Source organism: Carcharhinus amblyrhynchos, chromosome 3 (assembly GCF_965287045.1).
Source record: "Carcharhinus amblyrhynchos chromosome 3, sCarAmb.v2.hapA, whole genome shotgun sequence".
In the NCBI taxonomy this organism is placed as follows: domain Eukaryota; kingdom Metazoa; phylum Chordata; class Chondrichthyes; order Carcharhiniformes; family Carcharhinidae; genus Carcharhinus; species Carcharhinus amblyrhynchos.
Window position 1 is genome coordinate 34,570,381 of NC_137326.1, and position 20,561 is coordinate 34,590,941.

The 20,561-nt window shown below is 42.8% G+C and overlaps 1 protein-coding gene across 2 annotated transcripts in view; it reads left to right on the forward strand.

Annotated features, from left to right (window-relative positions):
- The first annotated feature begins 11,197 nt into the window (after positions 1 to 11,197).
- nampt2 (nicotinamide phosphoribosyltransferase 2) overlaps positions 11,198 to 20,561 on the forward strand; it is a 45,771-nt gene continuing 36,407 nt past the window's right edge. For both annotated transcript variants that reach the window (XM_080186309.1, XM_080186310.1), the window contains exons 1-2: positions 11,198 to 11,294; positions 18,256 to 18,391. In XM_080186309.1, coding sequence (XP_080042435.1) covers positions 11,229 to 11,294; positions 18,256 to 18,391 — 202 coding nt within the window. In that variant the 5' untranslated portion in view covers positions 11,198 to 11,228. The remainder of the gene's footprint in view (positions 11,295 to 18,255; positions 18,392 to 20,561) is intronic.

Genomic DNA, 20,561 nt, shown 5'->3' on the forward strand with positions numbered 1-20,561 from the left:
TCATTTTGAAAACCCTGCTGAAAGAAACAGTGGGATTTACTCCAGTTTTTACTCAAATTCGACAATTGGAAGTTTTTTGGGACAATCGTCCCCACTATCACTATCATCACTATGCCATGTGTCAGATAGCAACTTCCAGAATCCACACATGTGCAACGAAATGCGAAAATCAGGAAATTACTGTCTAAATTTCCATGTTCCTTCACATGTTTCTGTACACTGGTATCTCACTGAGGCCATCAACATTGGGATATGTGAAAGGCCATGTAGTTGCAATACTTCCTCACTAGGGACCCACTAACACTTTAAATCTCACAGGATCCAGGTGAGATTCCTAAATGGATACAAAATTTGTTTCTTAACAGAAGCCAGGGGGTGGTTGTAGAGGGTTGTTTTTCAAACTGGAGGCCTGTGACCAGTGGTGTGCCTCAGGGATCAGTGCTGGGCCCACTGTTATTTGTCATTTATATTAATGATTTGGATGAGAATATAGGGGGCATGGTTAGTATGTTTGCAGATGACACCAAGATATTGGTGGCATGGTGGACAGTGAGGAAGGTTATCTCCAATTGCAACGGGATCTTGATCAATTGGGTCACTGGGCTGACGAATGGCAAATGGAGTTTAATTTAGACAAATGCAAGGTAATGCATTTTGGTAGATTGAACCAGGGCAGGACTTACTCAGTTAATGGTAGGATGCTGGGGAGAATTACAGAACAAAGAGATCTAGGGGTACAGGTTCATAGCTCCTCAAAAGTGGGGTCACAGGTGGATAGATTGGTGAAGAAGGCATTTGGCATGCTTGGTTTCATTGGTCAGAACATTGAATACAGGAGTTGGGATATCTTGTTGAAGTTGTACGAGACATTGGTAAGGCCACACTTGGAATACTGTGTGCAATTCTGGTCACCCTATTATAGAAAGAATATTATTAAACTAGAAAGAGTGTAGAAAAGATTTACTAGGATGCTACCAGGACTTGTTGGATTGAGTTAAAAGGACAGGCTGAATAGACTGGGACTTTTTTCTCTGGAGCGTAGGAGGCTGAGGGGTGACCTTATAGAAGTCTAAAAAATAATGTGGGGCATAGACAAAGTAGATAGTCGATACCTTTTCCCAAAGGTAGGGGAGTATAAATCTAGAGGGCATAGGTTTAAGGTGAGGGGAAGAGATACGAAAGTGTCCAGAGGGGCAACTTTTTCATACAGAGGGGGTGAGAGTCTGGAACAAGCTGCCAGATGTAGTAGTAGAGGCGGGTACAATTCTATCTTTAAAAAAGCATTTAGATAGTTACATGGGTATGATGGGTATAGAGGGATATGGGCCAAATGCAGGCAATTGAGATTAGCTTAGGGGGTTTAAAAAATATATAAGGGCAGTATGGACAAGTTGGGCTGAAGGGCCTGTTTCAAAGCTGTAAACCTCTATAACACGCCATAAAAGTTAGGGTTCATTCATTCAAGTGTAAATTAATTTTTAATTGTGTAATAAGCATCATTCCTTGTAATTCTTCCTCTTGAGTGCAGGTACAATTTCTTTAAGAGTACAGTCCTGGTAATGAAAAGGAGCCAATTTATGAGCAATTTATGATCCTTATGGCAACTTTCAGATTTCTACAGGGTGCATCAGCCATGCAGTTGATGAGAACATTGGTAATATGTCTTAATTATGTCAAATCACCTTCTTTGCCCTGAACATTGATGTGTATAACCTTTGGTTCTCATTTGTTCAAATTTCAATTATTGTTGGAGATTTTTGAAAATTAAATATTATTTCTTTTAATTTTCTCTCCATAGAATCCCTACAGTGCTGAAAGAGGCCATATGGTCCATCAGATCTGTGCCGACTGTCTGAAAGTTCATCCCATCCAAACCCTCCCTTCCATCCTATCCCTGTAACCTTGTGCATTTATCATGGCTAATCCACCTAACCTACACAACTTTGGTCACTAAGGGGCAATTTATCATGGCCAATCAATCCAACCCGTGCATTTTTGGAGTGTGGAAGGAAACTGGAGCACCCAGAGGAAACCCACACAGACACAGGGAGAACATGCAAGTTCCACATAGACAGTCACCCAAGCCAGGAATTGAACCTTGAGCCCTGCCGCTGTGAGGCAGCAGTGCGAAGCACTGTGCCATTGTGTCACCCCTGCCACCGGGCCGCCTCTCAATCCCATCATTCTTTCCCTCTCATTAATTTGTTTTCTGCACATAATTTTGCATTGAATTAAATACTTTATTTATAGTTCCTGGTTTAGACTCTGCATAGGCCTGTGAGGATTCTTCAATCTCCATGGTTGAACTGAAATCCTGTTGATTGTCCTGTTAACATAGGTCCCAGATGCTTTGTGGAAGGTGCTGTACTGAAATGCTTCTCTAATTATTGCGAAATGCTACATGAAAGACAAAATATTATCTGTGGGCAGCTGAAATTGTAATGAACAGAGAGGCACTATCCCTTCATTAGTAATCACAAAACCCAAACCATTAAGGCTAGAGAAGTGCTTCACATGACAGACAATTAGAACACATGGATTCTGATTTGAATCAAAAACTGAATATGATGGAAAGCCTCAGCAGGTCTGACAGCATCTGTGGAGAGAGAATACAGCCAACGTTTTGAGTCTGGGTGGTTCTTGGTTAGAGTTCTGATGAACCGCTCTAGCGAAGAAACTTCCAGACTCAAACTGTTGGCTCTGTTCTCTCTCCGCTGAGACTCTCAGACCTGCTGAAATTTTCCAGCATTTTCTGTTTTTCATTTCAGATTCCTGCATCCGTAGCAACCTGATCTCAATGTGAAAAGCCCAGGGTGCGGTCAAGAGCTTCTTACCAGTAAGATAGTAGCCATGGTGAGTATGTTTTATTTATTTAACCTTTAATTGCTTAATGGTTTACCTAAGATCTTGTTCCACAGGAAATAACTGCTTGTAAAAATTTGCAAAACTGTTTCTTTATTTGGCATGCAACCCTAGCAGGTATCTATGGAATGTAGTTCATGCTGTAAATCCTGATGTGGAGCCTGAGATAAAATGGCAGAATGATGATTTCCTGTCCTGAATTAAATTGACAGGTTACCTAAGGGTAAGAAGTTAAGACAATTTTACTTCTCAACTAACCTCTCTGCACAATTAAACAGAAATTCTAACTACTTTTTACTTTTAATTGGAATACAAAATATGAGACATTTAAAAGGGAGGAGTTGACCCAATTTGGTATGGAATTAACACTTATTGGATGGGAGCTCTGCATCTTTGCAGAAGTTGTCTAGAGTTATTCACTCTATTAAAAGTAACTAAACTTGAGGGACAGCAGGAGATTGGCTGGAATTTTACTGGCATTGGCGCCAGTGAGGTTACAGAATGGAATTCTCCGTTGGCCTCAGGTGGGATTTTATGAGCCTTGCCTGAATGAGGTTGTAAAATTCTGGCCATAATCTATCACACACAGAGGGTGCATCTAGAATGTATATTTTCAGGGGTGGTCATCCTATTAGCAGATAGATGATATTGATTGGAAGCAGTTAATCATTATAACAAGGTGAGACGTAAGACCGAGTGTATTATCTTCGTACATAAATTTTCAATAGTGAAAAACAAAAGCAAAGAACAGCAAATGCTATAAATCTGGAATAAAACAGAAAAGACTGGAAATTCTCAACAAGCCAGACAACATCTGTGGAGAGCGAAATAGAGTAAATTCCCCATTTTTGAGGCTAATTGCAGTAGCGGGTGGCTTTGGTGGTGCAGGTGCCTTTCCCGCTGGCTAGAATGGCAGGATCCTGTGCCAGATTCTGCACTTGAAATCTTATTAATTATGCACAGGCGGGTTCCCCTCTGAGTCACTGGGTGGACCAGCAGCTGATTTGTCTGTCTGCCCTGAGCTGATGGATTTGTGTGTTCCAACACCATATTTAAATATTAGTTCAGCACACTGAAATCACTCTCTCTGACCCACCTGCATTCACCAGACTGCGCAGAGTGTCAGCAACCCAGAGGGAAAAGGCTAGCAACTTGAAGAAAAGGTCTGTTCCTCGATTTGACCACCCTCCGTCTGAGCCCATCACTTAGACCATGCCCCATTTGGGCCTCACTGGCTGCATCAGGAATCTTTGTGCACCTCTTTTCAATAAATAGTGATACACTTTTGACTCCCTTGTTTATGAGCTTTTCATACAGCTGTGTTGGGAACCAGCTTTCCTTCTCTTGATCTTCCCTTTGCCTTCTATTACTCATCTTCTTTAGCCACCTCCCCGTCCCTCTGCCCATATTGAGTGCCCTGCTTGACTTTGTCAAGCTGACCTCCCACCCCGTCCTCTCCTTGCACTCCAACCCCAGTTGAACTTTGGATTTTCGTTATGGTGGCTGCATGAATCCCGCATCACAGTGTTGTCCACCGGAGGGGAAACGAGATCCCTGTACTCCTCAATCGCAAGCACAGTTCTGAACTGAGACGGTGCCAAAGGAGGGTGCCTGGGTCCATCAGCATGCTGCTGTCCATGAAGACCAGCTTGGCATGGAGATAGCAGGAAGCGGTCAGACCTGAATAGTGCATCAGGAACAGCGCAGCCCTACGGTAGAAAGATTTTGTTACACCAACTTCAAAATGTCATGTGAACTGAGAACTACCTTTTGTATGCCATTCTTTAGCAATTGGATTTTAGACCGACATAATGTCATGCTGGCATCACACAATGTTAGAAATCCTGATGGGATACCAGCGGGCAGCTATTTCAATGAGCATTCACGAGATGCAAATAAATGCGAATGGCATTCTCGCCAACTGCCAGTAGAAAGACTGACTCACCAGGAATCTGCCACCACCGGGAGAATTGCAATGTGATTTTACACTGGGGGGGGCGGGTGGGGGGGGGGGGGGGGGGGGGGGGCGCGGTGGTGGTGGTGGTGGTGGTGAGTTAATGACTTTTTGGCTCCCGTTACATTTTCCATTCTCGCCTGTCACCAAACCCACCACGGGCAGGTTAGGAGAATTCCGCACCACATTTCAGGTCAACGAGCTTTTGTCACAACACTGTGAATTCAAATAGTGTTTACATTCAATCGTGAACACTTGTTCCAGAAATATCAACTTTGGGAAGTCAGTCATGGCAAATTGAAAAAATGGCTGTCCATCAAGAGAGACGTGAGGGGAGTGGACGATTTTATAGTGAAAAAAACAAACTGTCACTCCCACAGACATAAATGTAAATTCTAAACAAAGCTTTATCTCCCAGCTGTCTGGGCAATATAAAATAATCAAACACAGGTCCAATATCCAAGACTAGTACCCACCCATGCCGGATTTTTCCGGATTTTGGATTACCCACCAGTATAACAGGCAGCTTCTTGTGTATGATTTACTTGCCTCTCTCATCTTATTGTAGTATTGTTACGTGGAAAATATTGTTAAAAACTGAAAGGATGTAACCATTATTCTAATCACTCAAATCTCCATTTTCTCATTCTGGAAACTTGGAGAAATGTGTGGATGCACTGTCAGGTAGTTTATCAGACAGACTGTGTTATAGAAGAAAGGGACTTGCATTATGTTTGTTTTGTGAAAAGGCGATTAGCTCTGGCTCTTTGTTTTCTCATGATATGAAAATCACACATTAGATATTTATAATTAGGTGCATTGACCCAACTGTGGTGACTAGGGGAATTTCACAGTAACTTTATTGCAGTGTTAATGTAAGTCTTACTTGTGACTAATAAATAAATTTTAAAGCTTTTACTTCTCGCCATAGAAGCAGTCAGTTCATTCCGCTAACGAATCTCTCTGGAACTGCAACGTATGTATACCAAGGCTGGAAGAGAAATTCCACCAAATTCTATGTTCTACATTTAGGGACCTGAGGCCTATTTATCATTCCCATAGCAAAGCCTTCAGGGATCAGCTGATTTAGTATAAACTGGGAATTGAATTGATTGCCTTTATTGCCGTAATGATGTTGGTTACAGGACTGTCTCTTATGAGAATCTCCTTGGTCTTCCATATATTGACAGCAGGTCTTTATTACCTACTTGTAACTATATACACATATACAGTAAAGGGTTCAGGCAGTAACATATCTCTGTTCAACTCCAGGTCTGATTCATGTGCCTTCTTATATCACTATATAGGACTGTGTACATTAATCCTGTAATTCCAAAGTCTTATTCTACACCTCCTCCCAAGTCACATTCCATGAATATAGTTAAACTAAATTCCTTCAACTCTTACACTGTTATAAGTCAAATGCATTCACCTTATTGGGAGTTTGCACGTTCTCCCCGTGGTTGCGTGGGTTTCCTCCGGGTACTCCGGTTTCCTCCCACATCCCAAAGATGTGCTTTTAGGCTGATTGATTGGGTACTAAATTGTCCCTATATTGGACCTCCCTGATCCTTGCACATTAGGCGTAGACTAAAATCATGAATAGGTCACTGAGACAGTGGGATGGCGGCGCGGGCTCGTTGGGCCGAAGGGCCTGTTTCTCGTGCTGTGTTGTTCTTTGTTCTTTGTTCTTATTGTTACAACTTTAATGTTATTCTAACATCATTGCTATTACTGTATTAGCATTATTACAACGTTCTCTCTAACCAATCTCTCCCCTTCAAGTCCTGGAAGTTAGTAATTCCGAAGGTCTGGAGGTCTTATTACCCTTCCACATCTTGTTTGCTATTCTGTCTTGAGAGTGGTGGGCTCTGTTGGTTTTTGTTCTTGTTGTTGGCTAGGAGGTTGGACTGGCATTTGGATAGAGTCATAGAGTCATAGAGGTTTACAGCATGGAAACAAGCCTTTCAGCCCAACTTGTCCATGCTGCCCAGTTTTTACCACTAAGCTAGTCCCAATTGACTGCATTTGACCCATATCCCTCTATACCCACCTTATTCATGTAAATGTTTAACTGCTTCTTAAATTACAAAATTGTACCCGCCTCTACTGCTGCCTCTGGCAGCTCAGTCCAGACACTCACCACCCCCTGAATGAAAGAACTGTCCCTCTCGATCCTTTTGTATCTCACCTCCCTCACTTTAAACCTATGCCCTCTAGTTATAGGGTCCCCTATCTTTGGCAAAAGACGTTGACTAACCATCTTATCTATGCCCCTCATTATTTATAGACCTCGATAAGACCACCCCCTAAGCCTCCATCGCTCCAGGGGAAAAGGTCCCAGTTTATCCAACCTCTTCTTATAACTTAAACTATCATTCTAGTAGCATCCTAGTAAATCTTTTCTACACTCTTTCTAGTTTATATCCGATTAAAGTTTTTAAAGTTGAAAGTTTTAAGTTCATTTATTAATGTCACAAGTAGGCTTACATTAACACCGCAATGAAGTTACTGTGAAAATCCTGTTCACTCATTTCTTCCATTGCTTTATGTTGATCCATGCCTTTTTGGTTGCTGGTATTCTCAATCATTTCTTGTGGGGTGGATGAACATGATATTTGCCTTTTTGATACTGCTTTTCCTTCTTCTTTCATTAAGTGGGCCATCTTAATGCCCTCCAAGGTGGAGGAAGAATATTCCATTGGTGAGAAGAATGTTTAGTGGTACAGTCACCCCTGTGTTTTGATGTCAATGGTAAGAGACTGGTACCAGGTTCCAGCATTCCTGTAGCTGTGACATGCTGGCTTGGTTCCAGAGTTTACACAGTTGTTGCTATGTTGACCAGCTGTACCATTGACATCTTTGGAAATATAGGCTTCTCAGACTGCTGATTGTTCCCTGGTCCCGCTTCCACTGGATGCATCATGGTAATCTCAAGGGTGATAGGTTGATCTGACCACTAGGGACTTTCTGGGACTTTGAATGATAATGGACAAATCCACTCTGAAAAACTGAAAAAAGAACGAAGGTGAAATCCGAGCCTGAATACTCTTTCATGTTTGATTACTCAGGACTGTGCTGCTCTGGCTGCTAACAACAATAGTAATCTTGACATCCTTCACTTCTGGAGGAGATTCAGGGCTGCTCAGGTGAGAGAAAGGCTGGTTACGGATAGCATGTATCAGCTCAAGATTTGTTTATTGCCACATGTTGTACTCTTCAGTGATGGATTTTTCCCTGGCAGATTTTACTTCTTCTGTACTATCTTTCAGGCTCACATTCGCGCTTCTTCCAATTGTTTTTGAAAGGCCTCACGCTCTTTCGTGAGAACTCCAATCTTTGCTTACCATTTTATGTTCTTGATTTCTATCTTTTAGAATGCAGGGTGAGATTTTACATGTTTGCTGATCCAGAAACTGTAAAATCCCATCCGAGGTCAATAGACCTTTCCATTGTCCGCCCTTTGCCCACTCCAATTCCCGTGATGGGCAGGGCGGTATAATTCCAGCTGTAACGTTTTCCCAAAGTTCCTTCCAAATAGGCAATAGTTTCTTTCAAGCACTTCTTGTAGCTTTCAGCTTCTTCCTGGAATATTGAACATTCCTGAGACTTCTCTGAAATCTGGTTCGCTGGTTCTTTCAGAGTGGCATTAAATTCATTTTGCTTAAATTTATAATGTTCCAGTGGGACAGACACTAGCCTGAGGGATCTTTGTGGCATTTGAAGATCCTTTAACAGTTTTTCCTTTTTATTATAAGGTTCAAGTACTTCATCTTGTGTTTTGTAATTTAACAGAGTCTCCTTGTGTTTGTCCTGCTGTTCTACCATTGCTTTGCTCAAAGCATTTAAGGCTTTCACAGACTTAACACTTCAGGTCTGTCAGATAATAACCTTAAACGTCCTAATATGATATGATTACAGTCAAAGATCAATTGTGAATGAAGCTCAACCTCAAAATATATATTTGGAATTCACGTCTTTTGAAATACAATCAAAATTGACCCTATGTTGACGTGGAGACAAGGGACATGATTGTGACTTTACGGCAGCCAGGCTGGCCAACAGAAGAATTGAATTCATGATAACAGCTACTTCCATAGAAGTATTCCAAAACAAACTTTTAGACAAGCCCAAATGTTTGAGTCGAAGCACCACTACAAAGCAGATAACACATGAAAACCATACAAACACTGGATAGACAGTCTACAGGCTGTGTGTAATTAATTCACCATTGGCACAGTAGCCAATGCTGGTCAACAATACAGGCGATGACCTAGTGGTATTATCGCTAGACTATTAATCCAGAAACTCAGCTAATGTTTTGGGGACACGGGTTCGAATCCTGCCATGGCAGATGGTGGAATGTGAATTCAATAAAGAAAAATCTGGAATTAAGAATCTAATGATGACCGTGAAACCATTGTCGATTGTCAGAAAGACCCAACTGGTTCACTAATGTCCTTTAGGGAAGGAAATCTGCCATCCATACCTGGTCTGGCCTACATATGACTCCAGAGACACAGCAATGTGTGGTTGCCTCTCAACTCTCGGGGAACTGGGGATGGGCAATAAATGCTGGCCAGCCAGCGACGCCCATGTCATCAAGGGCCGAAGGGCCTGTACTGCGCTGTACTGTCCCACGAAGAAATAAACAAAGGCAGTGCAACCTCATGCATGCACCCAGAAATTGGCCAGCTTTTAGCAATGTGTGCAAAGTATGCGGCGCAAGGAGACACTGGATGTGCCAATGCAGAAAGCAAGATTGGAACAAGGAGTTTAATTCACTTTGAAGCACACTGGGACCTCTGGTTCGGAACCTCTGGCCGTTCACACTATTGGGATTCTCCAGTTTCGCTGACAGTGCAGCCCTGCCCACAAGTTTCTCACCAGTGGGGGGATAATGTCAGTGGGAATTCACATTGACAGCGGCAGGACCAGAGAATCCGGCCAAGTAGTAAACAGATGCAACTTGATAGTGACAGCATTTTGTGTTGAGAGCCTCATTAGCTTTTTGCAGACCATAAACTATAAACACAAGTTTAAAGTTAAAGTTTATTTATTATTCTCACAAGTAAGCTTACATTAACACTACAATAAAGTTTACTGTGAAAATCCCCTAGTCGCTACATTCCAGCATCTGTTTAGGCACTGAGGGAGAATTTAGCATGGCCAGTGCACCTAACCAGCATGTCTTTCAGACTGTGGGAGGAAACCGGAGCACTCGGAGGAAACTCATGCAGACACAGGGAGAACGTACAGATTCTCCGCAGACAGTGAGCCAAGCTGAGAATCAAACCTAGGTCTCTGGCATGGTGAAGCAGCAGTGCTAACCATTGTGCCACTGAAATATGAGACATATTTCAGCTTTGTCAAGGCAGAATCTATCATTTTGATACAGTGAACTGGGACAGGTTCTACTATCTCTGACCTGGGTGATGGCATGTCACACTATCTGTAACCACCACGACTTGCCTGGACTTGCAAAATCTCACTAACTGTCCTGGCTGGAGACAATACACATCTCTTTAACCTATGCTTAACCCTCTCTCCACTCACATTGTCTGCACCTTTAACACTTGATTACCTGTAAAGACTCGCATTCCGACTATTATCTTGTAAATTGAGTTTGTGTCTTTATATGCCTTTTTTGTGAACACAACACCCACTCACCTGATGAAGGGGCAATGTTTCGAAAGTTTGGGTCTTGTGCTACCAAATAAACCTGTCCATGTTTCCTCAGGAGAGGGCAATCTGAGATCACTTCTGTATAATGCTGGGTCTATTCTGGGATCACTCCAGGTTTCCTCGGGAGAGAGCAATCCAGGATCACTTCTGGATTGTGCTGGGTTTATTCTGGGACCACTCCAGTTTTCCTCTGGGGAGGGCAATCCGGGATCACTCTAGGTCTCCCCTGGGAGTTAGCACAACAGGTTTATTCCAGGATTACTCCCGGTTTCCTCGCAAGTCAGCATTCCGGGATCATTTTTGGATGACTCTGGCATAAAGCCAGGATTAGTCTGGAATCGCTCTGGGATCACTCCTGGATTACTCTGGATTACTTCGGGATCACCCCAGAATTACACTGGGATTATTCTTGGTTCACACTGGGATTACTACTGGATCATTTGTGGATCACTCTGGGATCACTTTGCCATCACTCTGGGTTTACTCTGCAATTACTCTGGGATTAACCCTGGATTACTCCGTAATTACTCTGGGATTAATCCTGGAATACTCCGGGATTACTCCAGGATCACTCTGACATTACTCCGGGATTACTCCAGGATCACTCTGGGATTACGCTGATTTCTGTGTTGCACCGCCCTGGGCTGTGACGCTGTGTGAGGCTTGACGTTAGATTTGCTCTGGCTCCGGGCTGATGCTTAGAGGCAGGGTTCAGAGCTGCGGGGCCATGGCTAAAGCCCCCGACGTTGCTTCCTTCGACTTCAACATCTTGTTGGCCACCGATTCCTACAAGGTAGAGTGAAAGTTAAGGGCCGCTGCCGGGGAGCAGGCACTGGGTACGGAGCCAAGCGTCAGGTTGCTCATTGTCATCCTCTTTGTTACCTGTCCGCCGGGCTGTGAGCGGCTGGCTGAGCAACTTCAGCCTTGCAATGAGCAATGGTCCCACTGACACCCACCACTGACAGTGACTGCAGCTGCAGTAGAACAGCTGGGAGAATGCTTCCAGCTTCTATTATACAAGTTCTACATTTTATGGCCACTAACTCTTTTAAGTGGGAGCACAAAATGCTGGATCCAAACACTTTTGAATTCTGACTGACACTTTTTATGATGTGGAGATGCCAGCGTTGGACTGGGGTAAGCATAGTAAGAAGTCTCACAACACCAGATTAAAGTCCAACAGCTTTATTTGGCAGCACTAGCTGACGCTTTTTAAACCCACGTTTCTTCACTGGGATGCAAGATTTGTTTTGAAGTGCACACGTTTAAATTCCCAAACACAGCCAGTCTTGTTTCACTCCTGTTGAGCTGGAATGAGAAAGTGAAAAATAGCTATGGAACACACTTGTGCCTTGAAGCATCTGTTGCTCCAACGCAAGGCCCAATGGACAAGTGAATAGGACAGTGCTCATCTCTTATCTGGAGCATTGTTCAGAGTGATGGTTCAGAGTATGGTCAGTACCATTTTGTCAGTTTGGAATATAACCATTCTTGCCGTTCGAGCGGGCTTTTGAAACAATCTCAGATAAGTGAAAAAGTCTGTTTGCAGTTGTTTAAAAGTGTTTGCACATTGTAAGTACTGATGAAAGCCAATTTAGCATTAATTGCTTATATACATAAATATATGGGTGGCATGGTGGCACAGTGGTTACAGTGCCAGGGACCCAGGTTCAATTCCAACCTTGGGTGACTGTGTGGAGTTTACACATTCTTCCTGTGTCTGTGTGGGTTTCCTCTGGGTGCTCTGGTTTCCTCCTACAATCATGATGTGGAGGTGCCAGTGTTGGAATGGGGTAAACACAGTAAGAAGTTTCACAACATCAGGTTAAAGTCCAACAGGTTTATTTGGTAGCAAACACCACTAGCTTTTGGAGCACTGCTCCTTCGTCAATTGAGTGGGGAGTTCTGATCACAAACAAGGCATATAAAGGGGCATATTCAGTTCACAGAATACTGATTAGAATGTGAGTCTTTACAGCTAATCGAGTCTTAAAGGTGCAGACAATGTGAGTGGAGATAGCATTAAGCATAGGTTAAAGAGATGTGTATTGTCTCCAGGCAGGACAATGTGAGATGTTGCAAGCCCAGGCAAGTCATGGGGGTTGCAAATAGTGTGACATGAACCCAAGATCCCGGTTGAGGCCATCCTCATGTGTGCGGAATTTGGCTATCAGTTTCTGCTCAGCGACTCTGCGCTGTTGTATGTCGTGAAGGCCACCTTGGAGAATGTTTACCTAAAGATCAGAGGCCGAATGCCCATGACTGCTGAAGTGTTCGCCAACAGGAAGAGAGCAGTCTTACCTGGTGATTGTCAAGCAGTGTTCATTCATCTGTTGTCATAGCGTCTGCATGGCCTCCCCAATGTACCATGCCTTGGGACATCTTTTCCTGCAGTGTATCAGCAGCATCAGGTAGACAACGTTGGCCGAATTGCAAGAATATGTACTGTGTATCTGGTGGATGGTGTTCTCACGTGAGATGATGGCATCCGTATTGATGATCCGGTGTGTCTTGCAGAGGTTGCTGTGGCAGTGTTGTGTAGTGTCATGGTCACTGTTCTCCTGAAGGCTGGGTAGTTTGTTGCAGACAATGGTCTGTTTGAGGTTGTGCGGTTGTTTGGAGGCAAGAAGTGGGGATGTGGGGATGGCCTTGGCGAGATGTCCGCCTTCATCAATGACATGTTGAAGACTCCGGACAAGATGTCGTAGCTTGTCCGCTCATCTCATGTGAGAACACCATCCACTAGGTACACGGTACATACTCTTGCAACCCGGCCAATGTTGTCGACCTGATACGCTGCAGGAAAGGATGTCTCAAGGCATGGTACATTGGGCAGATCATGCAGACGCTATGACAACAGATGAATGAACACCACTCGACAATCACCAGGCAAGACTGAACTCTTCCTGTTGGCGAACACTTCAGCAGTCACGGGCATTCAGCCTCTGATCTTCGGGTAAACGTTCCCCAAGGCGGTCTTCACAACAGCGCAGAGTCACTGAACAGAAACTGATAGCCAAGTTCCGCACACATGAGGACGGCCTCAACCGGGATCTTGGGTTCATGTCACACTATTTGTAACCCCCATGACATGCAACATCTCACTTATTGACCTGTCTGGAGACAATATACATCTCCTTAACCTATGCTTAATGCTATCTCCACTCATTTTGTCTGCACCTTTAAGACTCGATTGGCTGTAAAGACTTGCATTCTAATCAGTATTCTGTAAACTGTGGGTGCCTTTATATGCCCTGTTTGTGATCAGAACTCCCCACTCACCTGACGAAGGAGCAGCGCTCCGAAAGCTAGTGGTGTTTGCTACCAAATAAACCTGTTGGACTTTAACCTGGTGTTGTGAGATTTCTTACTGTGTTTCCTCCTACAGTCCAAAGATGTGTGGGTTAGGCATATTAGCCATGTTAAATTGCCCCTTAGTATTAGGGGGATTAGCAAGGTTATGGGGATAGATGACAATGCAGGCTTAATGGGCCAAATGGCCTCCTTCAGTACTGTAGGGATTCTGTGATTCCATAATAAGGATTTTTTAAAAAGCGTTTGTTAATGCTGAAGAAAGAAAAGCAGTCCTATCTACTTAATTGGTTGTAAAGTACTCAGATACCTGGTGTTTGTGTAAAGCATTATATAATTTTATTGGAGAGGATTCTTCAAGACAGGATTGACTCCCACTTGGAAATAAGTGGACGTATTAGCAAGCAGCAACATGGTTTTGTGAAGGGAAGTTCATGTCTCAGTAACTTGATTGAATTTTTTGAGAAAGTGACAAAGATGATTGATGAGGGTAGGGCAGTGGATATTCTCTACATGGACTTCAGCAAGGCCTTTGATAACGTCCCTCATGGCAGACTGGTGCAGAAAGTGAAGTTGCATGGGATCAAAGGTGAGCTGGCAAGATGGATACTGAACTGGCTCAGTCATAGGAAACAGAGGGTAGCAGTGGAAGGGTGCATTTCTGAATGGAAGGCTGTAACAAGTGGCATTCCTCAGGGATCAATGCTGGGATCTTTGCTGATTTTAATATATAAATGATGTGGAGGAAAATATAACTGGACTAGTAAGTTTGCGGATGACACAAAGACTGGTGGATTTGCGGATAGCGACAAGGATCATCAGAGGATATTGCAGGATATAGATCGGTTGGAGACTTGGGCGGAGAGATGGCAGATGAAGTTTAATCTGGACAAATGTGAGGTAATGCATTTTGGAAGGTCTAATACAGATAGGAAATATACAGTAAATGGCAGAACCCTTAAGAATATTGATAGGCAGAGGGATCTGGGTGTACAGGTACACAGGTCACTGAAAGTGGCATCACAGATGGAGAAGGTATACAACATGTTTGCCTTCATCGACCAGAGCATTGAGTTTAAAAATTGGCAAGTCTTGTTGTAGCTTTATAGAACCTTAGTTAGGCCACACTTGGAATATAGTGTTCAATTCTGGTCGCCACATTACCAGAAAGATGTGGAAGCTTTGGAGAGGGTACAGAAAAGATTTACCAGGATGTTGCCTGGCATGGAGGACATTAGTATGAGGAGAGGTTGGAGAAACTTGGTTTGTTCTCACTGGAACGAGGGACATTAAAGGACAACACAAAAAAGTCTTCAACATTATGAGGGGCATGGACAGAGTGGATAGTCAGAAGCTTTTTCGCAGGTGGAAGAGTCAATTACTAGGGCGCATAGGTTTAAGGTGCAAGGGGCAAGGTTTAAAGGAGATGTACGAGGCAAGTGGTGGGTGCCTGGAACCTGCTGCCAGGGAGGTTGTGGAAGCAGATAAGACAGTGAGTTTTAAGGGGCATCTGGACAAAAATATGAACAGGATGTGCGAATAGAGGGATATGGTCCCCGGAAGGGCTTTAGTTCAGTCAGTGCAGGCTTGGAGGGCTGAAGGGCGTGTTCCTGTGCTGGAAATTTTTTTGTTCTTCTTTATAATTACATGCTTTCCTTTTACTTTACAGAAATATTTCCTTTTCATTCAAATAATTATTGGTTTAAAGAAAATTACATTTGTTACTGGAAAATTTCATTTGAGAACTGATTTTGCTTTCCATTCTAAAAGTTATGGATACTGTTTTCAAATTTAACTACCTGATATTGAAATTCTGAAGCCAAATTGTTTGTTTATTTGAAGCAATAGCACCATGTTCTGAGGTTCCTCCGTGTTTGAAATATATTGAGCGTCAAAGTTAAAAGGATTACTGCGCACTGTGATTGTTCTTTTGTAACAAATTCCTCAAATATATAATTTAGAGTGACATGGTCTGGAGAGCAGCTGTTTAATTGTTAGTGTAAATTTACTGCCCACGTATGCCTGATGTAGGATCATTTCATTACATTTTCACTGGAGAAATAAGCTGCACCATGTAGGTTCCAACTGTGTTTGCATGCAAAATAAGTGTGGCTTTGCCAATCCACACTCCAAAATCAAAACAAAACTGCAGTGGTAATGGGAATCTACAGTCAGCCCACCAACCTGACTAGAGAAAAGTGTAATAAAGGAGATAGCCTTCCCCCTTATTTCTCTGGAGTCAAGCTGAGCCATAACGTCAAATTTAACTATCACTTTTTAGTGTTGTGAAGCAAAATCCCTTTGCCACATTGCTTCATTTGCAGTGTGCAGGTCATCTTAGATGAAAGGTTATCATCCTTCTCACAGTCAATTTTCACTCTTGATCAGACAAAGAAAAGCAGGTGATTATTAAAAAGCTATGCCACACTTGACTAGTTTGGAAAACAGTGTAACTATGACTTAAAATCCTGAGAGCAGAGATTGTACCCAATAGCAATCAAAGTTGTAAATTTGTACTATTGTTGCTTGAATATATTTACAACCACCTTGACATTTTATTTTCTATCTTTTTTTTCAAAGTTTTGAAGTGTATTTCTCAGTGTCACAAGTAGGCTTACATTAATACTGCAATGAAGTTACTGTGAAAATCCCCTAGTCACTACACTGCGGCGCTTGGGTACACTGAGGGAGAATTTAGCATGGCCAATGCACCTAACCAGTACATCTTTAGAACTTCGGGAAGAAACCAGAGCACCTGGAAGAAACCCACTCAGACACGACAGGATGTGCAAATTCTGCACAGTGACCCAAGCTGGGAATCGAACCCAGGTCCCTGATGCTGTGAGGCAGCAGTGCTAACCACTCTGCCATTGTGTTTTCCCAGTTGCATTTTTTACTGCAACATTTTATTAATCTGGAAGTATTTTAATGTTATTTTTAAAATATAGCAGTAGTATTTAATTCATTCTCAGAATATGGGTATTTCTGACAACACTGATATTTATTGCCCATCCCTAGTTGTTCCTGAGAAAGTGATGGAGTGTCTTTTTTTTCCTTCTTAAACTACTCTCGTCCATATGAACACACTTTCACAATGCTGTGAGATAGGGAGATCCAGGAGTTTGACCAACAGTGTTACAGGAATGGGAATATTTGTCCAAGTAGTGATCATATCTGCCTTGGATGAGAACTGCTGTCCAGAATAGCTCTGAGAAATGGTGTGCTCTGCATTAATCTTATGTAGCCTGGAAAAGCATTCTTGCTTTTCCTGGTCACATAAAAATAATCTTTAGAAATGATTTCTGGTGCCTTGTCTGACTTTTCCTGGTTGTCCAGCAAAATTTCAATCAAGGTCAGTCAGTTGTGGTCCAGATTTGCTCATCTGTACCCGTTAGACTTGAGGAAGGGACCAGAGGGGACAGGAGCAGAATAGAAGAGAATGAAGGAATCAAAATATCAAATGGGCATCAAAGGTGGAAATGAAGGAGGTGTTTGAACAAGTCAATTTCTACAGAAATCTCACAATACATGGGGGAGAATGAGTTAGGAAGCTGAGTGATTGAAAGTTTAATTAATATTAGAAGGCTCTATTGCCTGAAACAGTGGTCAGTTTCGTGGTCAGTGGAAGTTCCCTTTGAGAATGGCAGTGACTGGAATTGTTCAGTCATGTAGCTAACAGAATCACAGTCTTGATTTTAACAGTTGGATTATACTAATGCCATGACATTGTGTCTGCCTATTAAATGATTCTTTGTAGTCAGAACTAGATAACCGTGGGGGGGTTGTAGTTTTATCATTGACAAGATCTGATATATTGATCTTTCCTAATTCTGTCTAACTGTGTGGTGTAGCTCTTCTACACAAATACTTTTTTTTATATTCCCTTGCTCCACTCACACTCTCCCTTGCCTTTTCTTCTGCCCTCTTTCACGCTCCATTTCTCCTTTCCTCTCTTTCTCTTCTCTCCATCTTTGATTCATAGAATCCCTACAGTGCAGAAGGAGGCCGTTCAACCCTTCGAGTCTGCACCAACTTTCCGACAGAGCACCTTATCCAGGTCCTATCTCTGTCACCCCACATACTTACCCTTGACCTACACACCTTGGGAAACTAAGGGGCAATTTAACATATCCAATCCACCTAACCTGCACATCTTTGGACTATGGAGGAAACTCATGCAGACATGGGGAGGACATGCAAACTCCACACAGCCATTCATCCAAGATTGGAATTGAACCCAGTCCCTGGAGCAATGAGGTAGCAGTGCTAACCACTGTGCCATGGTGCTGTCCTAACTCTTGACAGTTTGATCTTTTAAAAGCTCGTAAATGTGACTATGCTGCCTTTCCAATGTTTACTACTGAGGTGGGAAAATTTTACTTTGAGATTTAAAACTATTGATTAACTCTTTGAAACTACAAAGATTTATTTTGTTTTCTCAGGTTACTCATTTCAAACAATATCCACCGGACACCTGCAAAATCTACTCATATTTTGAATGTCGTAAAGGAAAATCTGACGAATTCAAAGAAACTGTGTTTTTTGGATTACAGTATATCCTGAAAAAATATCTATCAGGTAAAATATTTGTTGACCAGGGATTTAAAAAAAAAGTACTGTACACCATTGAGCAGATCAATCACAATTTAATAGAACTTCTGATTTTATTTGTATTTTTATATGCTATCTGGGAGGTGGGATGCACAGTAACACATCCTTAACTAGAGTTCAATGAAAATCATCCCATAGTTTTAGCTATGCTGCAGATTCCTTTTAAAAGGCCCTATGCTATAGCAGCAAGAGCTCTAGTCAAACCTCTTTGCTGCCACAACATGCTAAAGCAAAATACGATTGGTGTTGGAAATCTGAAATATAAATAGAAAATGTTGACATCTATAGGGAGAGAGACTGAGTTAATATTTTAAATCTGAGAGTTCTGATGAAAGGTCACAGATCTGAAATGCTGAGCAGAATTTAATGTTCCTGGTGCGGGTTCCTGGTTGGGAAAATTGAGGGGAAACCATGTTGCCACTGTGGGGAAGGCTCAACTGGAGAGTGTCTGGCATACTGCAGAGTACAGGAGCCCTGGCGACAGAAATTTAACCTCTCAAGCTGCCAGCCAGTCATAGATGGAGGCAAGGATAAGGGGTGGCTTTCTGCAGCCTTCGCCCTTTCCAATGCCAGGTCACTCGATTGGGCACCAAGTCTTTTTAAAAAAGAGACACCCCTCCCCATACACCCAACCATCCAAGAAAGCTGCAGGCAAAATCTTTGAATGACAGCGTTGGGGATGGGAAGGCCATGCCACACCCCGAAGCTACCAATAAATCCTGGTGGGTGTTTGGGGATAATTGGTGTCAGTTGACTCAATGATGAACCTAATCGGCATTCTATCACCAGCAGCCCACTTTCCCACAATGGCCACGTTTCACTTCCATCTTAATTGCGGGAATTTCTGCTGCTGCTAGGCGATGATTAAGTGGGCCTGGCCACCATGTTTCCCAACACAATGGGCCGGATTAAATCCTGCTGATTAACTTACTTTTTCCTCTACATATGCTGCTAAATATTTCCAACATTTTAGAAACATAGCAACATGGAACAGTACAGCACAGTACAGGCCCTTTGGCCCTCAATGTTGTGCCGAGCTATGTCCAAACCCAAGATCAAGCTATTCCACTCCTTATCATTCTGGTGTGTTCCATGTGCCTATCCAATGACTGCTTGAAAGTTCCTAAAGTATCCAACTCCACTATCACAGCAGGCAGTCTATTCCACACCCCAACCACTCTGAGTGAAGAATCTACCTTGGACATCCCTCCTATATCTTCCACCATGAACCTTATAGTTATGCCCCCTAGTAACAGCTACATCCTCCTGATGAAATAATCTCTGCATGTCCATTCTATCTATCCCCCTCATCATCTTATAAACATTTATTAAGTCGCCTCTCATCCTCCTCTGCTCTAAAGAGAAAAGCCCCAGCTCCCTTAACCTTTCCTCATAAGACCTATCCTCCAAACCAGGCAGCATCCTGGTAAATCTCCTCTGCACTCTCTCCAATGCTTCCACATTCTTCTTATAGTGAGGTGACCAGAACTGAACACAATATTCCAAATGTGGTCTGATCAACATCCAGTTTTGTTGCAGAATAACCCCACGGCTCTTAAACTCAAACCCCCTGTTAATAAACGCTAACATACTAGGAGCCTTCTTTACAGCTCTATCCACTTGGGTGGCAACCTTCAGAGAACTGTGGATACGATCCCCAAGATCTCTCTGTTCCTCCACATTCCTCAGAACCCTGCCATTGACCCTGTAATCCACATTCAAGTTTGTCCTACTAAAGTGAATCACCTCGCACTTATCAGGATTAAACTCCATCTGCCACTTTTCGGCCCAGCTCTGCATCCTATCAATGTCGCTTTGCAGCCTGCAAGAGCCCTCCACCTCATGCACTACTCCACCAATCTTGGTGTCGGCAGCAAATTTACTAACCCACTCTTCAACTCTCCCCCACCCCTTCCAAGTCATTGATAAAAATCACAAGTTTTCTGGATTTTCTTTTGTAAAATGTTTGCTACCATTGTAAGATTATTTTTTGAATTTAATTTTTTTTTCTGAGTCTTATTCCTTCTACTTATTTGTTGTACTCTTGTTCATCCTGCTCCCCGACTCCAGTTCCCAGTGGGTCTAGGACATCTTTTTTTCAGATGTTACAATCTTGAGGGACAGCAATTTAAAAATA